The sequence below is a fragment of the Terrapene carolina genome, unplaced genomic scaffold (assembly GCF_002925995.2).
Source record: "Terrapene carolina triunguis isolate 2854851 unplaced genomic scaffold, T_m_triunguis-2.0 Scaffold30989, whole genome shotgun sequence".
NCBI classification, from domain to species: domain Eukaryota; kingdom Metazoa; phylum Chordata; order Testudines; family Emydidae; genus Terrapene; species Terrapene triunguis.
Window position 1 is genome coordinate 1 of NW_020695340.1, and position 8,661 is coordinate 8,661.

General features: G+C 42.7%; 1 protein-coding gene across 1 annotated transcript; it reads left to right on the forward strand.

Annotated features, from left to right (window-relative positions):
• The first annotated feature begins 3,341 nt into the window (after window positions 1–3,341).
• Window positions 3,342–8,335, forward strand: LOC113409203 (nuclear pore complex protein Nup98-Nup96-like). Its single transcript, XM_026662874.1, has 4 exons — window positions 3,342–3,407; window positions 4,243–4,442; window positions 5,351–5,572; window positions 8,035–8,335. Exons 1-4 carry the CDS (start codon window positions 3,342–3,344, stop codon window positions 8,333–8,335), a joined length of 789 nt encoding a protein of 262 aa, XP_026518659.1.
• The last annotated feature ends 326 nt before the right edge of the window (window positions 8,336–8,661 follow it).

An 8,661-nucleotide genomic window follows, 5' to 3' on the forward strand; every position in this document is an offset into this window, starting at 1 on the left:
TTCTGTTAGTCTTAAAGGTGCCACAGGACCCTCTGTTGCTTTTTTCAAATGAGTGTTAAGCTATCAAGCTTTATTGGCCAAGTTTTTTTTAATCAGTCTGCAATTGCTAAATTGTCAGACCAATTACCACCAGATTATAAAGAGCCGTTAGTACCCATAGTCATCACAGGTCAACTCACTACTCAGACATTTCTTCAAGCAGCCGTTGATGTGTCTGATCTGACTTCGTATTCAGTGGTTACCATGAGGTGGTGATCTTGGTTGCAGGCCTCTGGCATCCCTAAAGAACTACAAAATACGATAAAAGACTTGATGATTGAGGGTATTAAACTCTCTCATCAGAAGATTGATGATGTCATGTGCATATTAAAAGATTCCTGTTCCACTCTTCACTCACTGGGAGTATATATCCCGGTGATGAAGATGCAATAGCTTAGACTGCAAGCACAGTCTAGGCCTTACGATCACTGGAGACTTCAAGATGTCTCTATACTGAGATCTAAGCTGCCTAGACACCACCCATCAGCTTCATCCCCTGTAGGACCTTTTCACCAGACCGCAACTTCAAAACAGTCATTTTGACATCACAGTCAAGGACAGCATATTAACTAGAAACCATCTCCAAACTTTCACCCCCCCCCCCCCCCCCCCCCCCCCCCCCATTGGAGACTGCATGTCTTTTTACAGTGCATGGATGGAAATCTTTTCAGACATTTGGTTTTCAACACTGTGGGGGTGGTAGAATGTTATCCAGTTCGCTTCCCTCCCCTTTCCCAACCCACTTTCCCCAGCCCTTTTCAGGCACCCATCTCGCAGGTCTTCATTAATGCAAGTAGTACAGTCTCAGATGATATTATTCCCACTACTTTCTGATCCCCTGAAAGAAAGGAGGCCTTTGCCTTGGCCTAGATCTAAGAAAGCTGAATGCTTTCCTCAAGAAAATAAAGTTCAGGATGGTTACTCTGGCATCTACTATCTCTTCTTTGGGATGGGAGAGGGATACACTGTCTTTGACTTGCAGGATGCATAGTGTCACATGGGAATTCATCTGGGCCACAGAAGAATCTTCATTTCATGGTCATCAATATGCTCTTACAGTACATGGTTCTACCCTTTGGCCTATTCTCTGCCCTGATGGTGTTTACCACATATATGGCAGTGGTAGTAGTTTACCTGCACTGTTTAGGCATCCAGATATTTCCTTACCTGGATGACTGGCTGGACCTGGGAAGATCAAGATTTCACATCCAAAACTGAGTCCAGGCCATCAGACATCTCTTTTCTTGTCTTGGGCCTAAAATTAGAGAAACAAAAAGACATTACAGCCAACACACAGAATAAATTTCATGGGGTGGATCTAGACTCTACAGCTATGGCATGTCTCCTTGTGGACAGATTCCAGTCCATAGTCTGTGTCCAAAACCCTTCAGTCCATCTCAAGGACAGTGGTGCATTTGTGTCTGGATTAGTTATGGCACATGGTCTCGTGCACGGAAGTGACTCTGCATGACAGACATCAGGTGTCTTCAGATCTCACTTCACACAGTATATTGTCGAAATAGGCATTCTTTGGGTGTGCTGAAATGTTAAGTGTTAATGGCATTTCACCTCCCAGGGGTGAGGAATACTTTTTGTATATTTCCTCAGGAACTTCATAGGCCATCATGAGTCATCTATACATGTGGACGTTCTAAATCGGATTTTCATCAGCGGGGTTACCTGCTAAAAAACCTCTTTGTGACCAACCTGAACAACAAATGCAAGAACTTCTGCTCCAGAGCAAGTTGCAGTCCAGGTTGCTCTGACAGATGCCTTCCTTCTCCTTTGGACCGGTCATCTAATGTACATTTCCACCTGTCATTCTAATTCCAAGGCTGATCAGGAAACTAAGACCACCAAACAACTGTAATCCTTATAACATGGGCCTGGCCAAGACAGTACTGGTGCAGCAACCTACATCATCTGTCAGTTCAGCCTTCCGTCACTATAACTCTGGTCAAGGACCTCTCTCAGAACCTACACTGCACCCCTGCCTACACTCCAGCTCACCATGTGGATGATCTCTGGTTGAACAATGAAGAGTTTGCTTGCAGGTTGTCCAAGCCATTTTGGTGTGCGGCAGGAAGGACACAACCAGGGCCACTTATGCAGCAAAATGGAAGTGGTTCTCAGCCTAGACTGAGTCTTACAAGCTGTTGCCAAACAGTGCAGAAATTAGGTGTATTAGGCTACTTGCCACATTTAAAATCTTCCATTCTCTCAATCAGTTCTGTAAGGGGACATTTAGCCTCCATCTCGCAATAAATCTGCCAGTTGATGGATATTCTGTCTCTTCCTATCCCTTGCTGTCTAGATTCTTAAAAGGCCTTATTCATATGTATTCTCCTGTATCTGACCCAATACCCCCATGGGACCTGAATCTAGTTTTTTTTCCCCCCTGTTTAGTGGGTTCCCCCTTTTAACCTCTAACAGCTTCTTTATCTTTGCCGTAGATGAAAACTGTTTCTGATAGCAATTGCCACAGCAAGGGTGTTGATGCTTCAGGCGCTGTTACCTGGCGCCCCTTTCATGATTTTCAATAAAGACAAAGTTTATCTTAGGCCACAGCCTAGGTTTATGCCAAAGTAGTATCTGCATTTTACCTCATGTTCATCTAGTATTTTTTCCAAAACATCACACACTCAAAGCAGAAGAGACTTCATAGTTGAGACATCAAGAGGGCTCTGTCCTTTTACCTGAATTGTACAAAGCCCTTTAGATTGTCTCCTTGACTTTGTGGCCTTTGCTGAAGGGATTAAAGGGCAGCTGGTTATAGCTCAGCATATATCTCACTGGATTTCTGACTGTATTAAGATCTGCTGCAATTTAGCAAAGGTTTCTCTTTCTGTGAGAATAACAGGCCATTCCACTAGAGCTCATTCCACTGTCAGCCTTCCTAAATAACATATTGATAATGGATATTTACAAAGCAGCCATGTGGTCATCAGTACATACTTTTCTAGACACTCTGCCATCAGTAAAGGTTTCCAGGTGATGCCAGTTTTGGCAAGTCAGTCTCTTCAGATAATCCCAAGTCTGACCACCTGCAAGGATACTGATGGTGTGTCATAGTGGAATGTCTATATGCACAATCACTCAGAGAAAAAACTTACTTGTACAGTAACTGTTCTTCAAGATGCGCATGTACATGACACTCCCATCTTCTTTGGATATTATTTAGCAGTGCAAAGGGTTGTAGAGGTTTGTCATGCCCCTTTTATGCTTTCAGCTCTGAGCATGAGGAAAGTGGGGTGCATGCACCACCTAGTGGTACTGTTGGCAAAAGTCTCTGACTTGAGTGCATGGGGCGTGCATGCACCTACAGTGGAATGTATGTGCACAATACATCTCAAACAGTTTCTGTACAGGTAAGTAACGGTTTGGAGTTTTTGTGATTTAGGCAGTCAAATACTGCCCTGGAGAACTGTCTTCTGTCCCTTCTGCCACAAGGTTCATATTTGATGCCAGGCAAGCCACTTAAACCAGACTTTTCACAGATAGCCACTATGTGTGTTCCTCAGTTTGTTTAATAATGCGTCTGCTTTGTTTCCCCATCTATAAAATGGGGATAATACATCTCACCTCAAAGGGATGTTGTGAAGATAAACTCATCAATGTTTGTGAAGCTACAATAAGTGCCATAGAAAAACCCTTGAGGAAATCAGCTCTCTGTTCAGAGAATGGGTTTCAGTAGCGTTCAGCTAATAAGGCCTAGAGCAACACATTGAACGAGGAAGATAAAACAAAATGTTGGATTCTACTGAATGAGCATCATCCAGCTTGTGTACTGACTGAGGCAGTGGTCCTGTGAGAAAAAGTGTGATCAGGTAATTTCTGAATCCTAATGCATATGCACAAGGGGGCCAAATGAAGGTTGCGGTGCAGCCTTAATTCTGGCACTTCCTAACTTTGGTGTGCTCGACTCTGTAGCCTTTTAAAAAATTTCTTGTGTGTGCAACTTCCTAGCTTTTTAAAACAGCAAACTGAAAAAACATTCCATTACAATGTAAAAGAGCCAGGTGACGCTGCAAGGGTATTTTAAATAGGTGGAATATAGCTCCCAGAGGTGGCTACTAAAGGCAAGCTAATGGCCTCTACACTGACAGTCTCACATGTGGGTGTACTTTGCTGAAGCAGAAAGCATATCAGATTCATAATTCACAGGAGTTGTGAGGTTCTGAATGTGTGCTGTGTATGTAGTAGTGCTGTTCTATTTGGTTTGCTGTCACTAAGTGTAGTCTGTGGTACAATATTCTACAGAACACCCCGGAGTGTGAGAAATATGCCTGCTGTCCCCTGCCTCCCTACCTAGAGGATTCTGGCTGTGTACTTGAGGAAGATGACAGTACAAAGAGACCCCTGAGAGATGTCTGCTTTCACTTGTTAAAGCTCTACAGCGACAGGTAAATGGGAATCCGAACACCTAAAGAGCCATTTATTGGATCCATCACTCTTGCTGTTCTGTAAATATAGAATTAATTAGTCATAGATGTCTCCTCTCATATGATCTGTCCCTAAATCCAAGATGTTGGAGGAAACACCACTGGGAGTGAATACTTCCCCACAGGTCTCTGGGGTTTGGCTACTCTCCTTTGCACCAAATTCCCTGCCTCCTGCAATGCAAACAGAAGTAGTTCAGTACTCCCACCGTACCCAATTAAGATCCTAACATATATAGCTTTTTGGGGAAAAGCAGCAAGCAAAATTCTCCCAGACCCAAATTTCCAGGACTTTGTTCCCCAAATAAGACAACCGCCAAGTTACTGGTATTTGCAGAAAGAGTGGTACAGCCCATTTGTGTCTGGGAGAGAAGTTGGTCCTGAAAAGAAATGAGGCATCAATTTAGCATATCTCTGAATGTTAATAAGACAGGCCACATAAAAGCTTTCTTTTGATAGTTTTGGAAAGGACATTTTGTTTGATCAGAAACTAGCAGCCCAGTATAGAAGTCTTGTCTGTAACTATACTTCTTTTCCTGTAACTTCAGCTTGTGTTCTGAATGAGGGTGAAGTATTCTTATCTTCTGATGTGCAGTTGCCTTTTTTTAAGCTGCTGATAAAATAACACAGCAAGTGCATATTCCTCAGAGGAAACATGGCACTCTGGATGCAAACTCAAAGAAGCTTGATAGAATATTAACTATTGAACTTGTGTTCAAATAGGACACTAACTTGCTTCCAGAGGCATTCAGTAAAGAAAACAAAGGAATTGTCAGGAACTAAGTATCACCAGTACTTGGATTTGTTATGTGGGCCCAATGAACTACTTGTCCGCTTCTTGTTACTTATGTTCTAAATCCATCTCTCTGCAGATGCTATGATCTCAATCAGCTGCTTGACCCCAGAAGTATTACTTCCGACCCCTTGGACTACCGTCTTAGTTGGCACCTGTGGGAAGTACTTAGAGCCTTGAATTACACTCATCTATCAGAGCAGTGTCAAGGAGTGCTGAATGCCAGCTATGCTGCCCAGCTTGAAAGTGAAGGACTCTGGGAATGGGCCATTTTTGTACTGCTGCATACATCCAATACACAGTAAGTACAAGGCAGACTTCTCTTGCTATGTGCTTTGGAAGGAGTATTTGTAGTTGTATACAGCATGGAGCACTTATCTATGGTCGCTAGTGGTTTCCCTTGAGGTAATCAAAATGAAACTGCACAGTGATTGATTGTAGTGCATCAGTTTTAAAATATGTGAGGATTGCAAAGTGCCACAAAACTTCCTAGTCTAGGATGTCATCACTGCTAGTAAGTGCTTAGCAGCATGGCATTTACAATTCCATATGATGCCCTTACAATTACAACTATGGTGCCCACAAGTTAACAAAATAACTTGTTCACTCACCTAGATTGCCCAGTGCAGCCTGTCTTTTTTTTTTTTTTTTCCCTTCCTTTTAGACTGTAAGTTCTTTGCAGCAGGATTACTTTGTTTTATATAGTGCTGAGAACATTGTTAGAGCTAAATAGTGATTGCTCCTCTGTGGGTTGAAACCTGGTCTTCTGGTGGGCATGGACTATAAAAATGGACTACAGCACTGCTTTGTAGAATGCTAATACTCTTAGATCTGACTTACTTGAAAGGATAAGGAGTTAGGAATACACAGATGACGTCATTAAAATGACATTTTTTAGGGGTGTAGTTTTTGTTCATGAATAAACTAGGTATTGCCAATAGTTTCCTCATTTGAGGAGTGAAAAGAGTTGGATTAAATTTTGGCTGGTTACCAGGACTTGTGATTTCAGAACAGAGTTGTACAAAATATAATTGAGTGGGGTGTTTAAAGGGACAGTCAATTGGAAAATCACATGTCTGAAATGTGTAATTTTGCTAGAAAAAGGACAAGGTGGTAATATCTTTTATTGGACCAACTTCTGTTGGCGAAAGACAAGCTTTCGATCTTAGCTCTTCAGGTCTGAGTAAGTTGTGTAACATCTAACATTATTGTAATTCATAAGTTAGCCAAAAATTGTTTTCGGTTTATTAGTGTACAGTTAGTTTTGACCATGGTGGAAAACCCCCCCTACAAACATCAGCAAGAGAAGGCACACTTTAAAAGTAAAGTAAAATTGAAAAGGAGTTTTAAAAATGATATTTCAAGGGTGTTCTTTCAAGTTTATTCTTTTCATACTGACCACTTAAAAATATAATTTTGCATTTGAAGGAAATATTTGAGTCCTAAAATGTAGGTAGTCAAAGTGACAAAATACTTACTCATTAGTTTACCCTGTGTCCAAATTGTCTAGCTTCAGTGACTGTTACATAACTACTCTTAATACTGCAGAGCAGTGATACTCAGACCTCAGTGGTTCAGGAGCCAAATTAGAGATCAGCCTTACCCAAAAGAGCCACCGTAGTGTGAATTCCTGGTTTCATTCACTATTTTATATTCTCACAGCAAAATGACTGAACAAATATTCCACAATTGGTTAATAACATAGTAAAAAGATCCTGATTGGTTGTTAATTAAATCACATAGTATTTTAATATCATTTGCTGCGAAGAGCCACAGGAGACGCATTAAAGAGCCACTTGTGGCTCCTGTGCCACAGTCTGAGTATCACAGTTGTAGAGCCAATCCAGTTATGGCCAAGTGAGCTGCGGGTCTTCATCTGTCAGACCTGTTTACTTAGTTCTCATTGAAGAATCTCTTTATCACTAGAGGTAGGAATTAGAGCACAGCTTGACACTCTTCAGTGGGGTCTCCTCCCACTTTTTTTATGTTGGAATCTAGGCTTGTTGGCATTTTAGGGTCACACACTTATGGTGTCACCTTGATCCTTTATCACTTTTGCTTGTAGGTGTTAGGAGTACTGAACTCTCAAAACTGTCTGGCAACATCTAACTAACGTGTGTGTCATACTAACCATAAATGGATTAATCTGTCTAAAACAGTGGCCCCCAAACTTTATTACCTCATGGGGCCCCCCCCATCCCTGTCAGTGTTCCTTCCCTCCCCACCCTCCCAGGGGCCAGGAGTTGGGCTGCAGCTCTGGGAGAGGGGCATGTGGACAGAGGTAAGGGAGCCGAGGCTGGGGCCACTGCTGGAGCCCCAGGGGCTGGGGCTGTGTGGCGTTCCCTCCCCAGCCCCAATTGTTTCTCTGCAACCCCCTTGGAGCCGCACCCCACAGTTTGGGGACCCCCGGTCTAAAAAATGCCTTCAAAATAGCTGCTTTCTGCCAGAACTCTATTCCAGGTAACTCCGCCCACTCACTTATCACTTCTTGACTTTGTTTAGACCACAGAATAGGATCATTCCTCTCAAAAGGCTTCAGTGCTAAGAACTGATATGCAAGGGAATATTATGTATGGCTAACGTGGATTGCTTCTTATGAATTTGGGAGTCATTACTTGCGTCATAGCTATAGACATCTTAATACTAATTACAGATATTACAAGTGACTGCTCACAAAATATGCCCATTCCTAGAGCTCTGATTTTTGAGGGTGAAACATGAAATGACCTGTTTGAATAGCTAATTGCTGTCTGTTCCCATTAGCACACGTGAGAAAGCAGTGCGTGAATTCTTAAACCGCCACTGCGTGCTGTCGGAAACGCCAGAATCCTGGACAAAGGAGACTTTCCTGACACAAAAGCTCTGCATTCCACCAGAATGGATTCATGAAGCTAAGGCAGTTCGGGCAAGGATGGAGGGAGATAAGCATAAAGAGGCCCTCTACTTGTTCAAAGCTGGACACTGGAACCAGTGTCACAAACTGGTCATCAAGCACTTAGCCTCAGGTGAGATTATTTGTCTCCTAGCTTTGTCGTGCGGGCTTCTGCACACTGAAAGATGTTGACAAATGTCATTGAATGTTCTGCAAGATGAGGGTCTGGGACAGCTCATTCCTGGTAAAAGGGCTTCTAACTAGAAGCAGTATGCCTGGGCAGTGGCTGTCAGTAACATTAAGTGGGTCTGTTAGCTGTATTAAAGTAAATCTGATGCTTGATACCCTGATATGGAAGTCCTCCATATAAAACACAGCATGGGGTGATGCATATTTAACCTAATGTGCCCCAGTCCTGACTTGCAGGGATCACTTCTGGGGTGAAGATAGTGGTCCTCATTCCCATTGGGCTCCTGGCCCCTCTGGTCACTCCTTTTTCTAGGAATTGAGCTGGTACA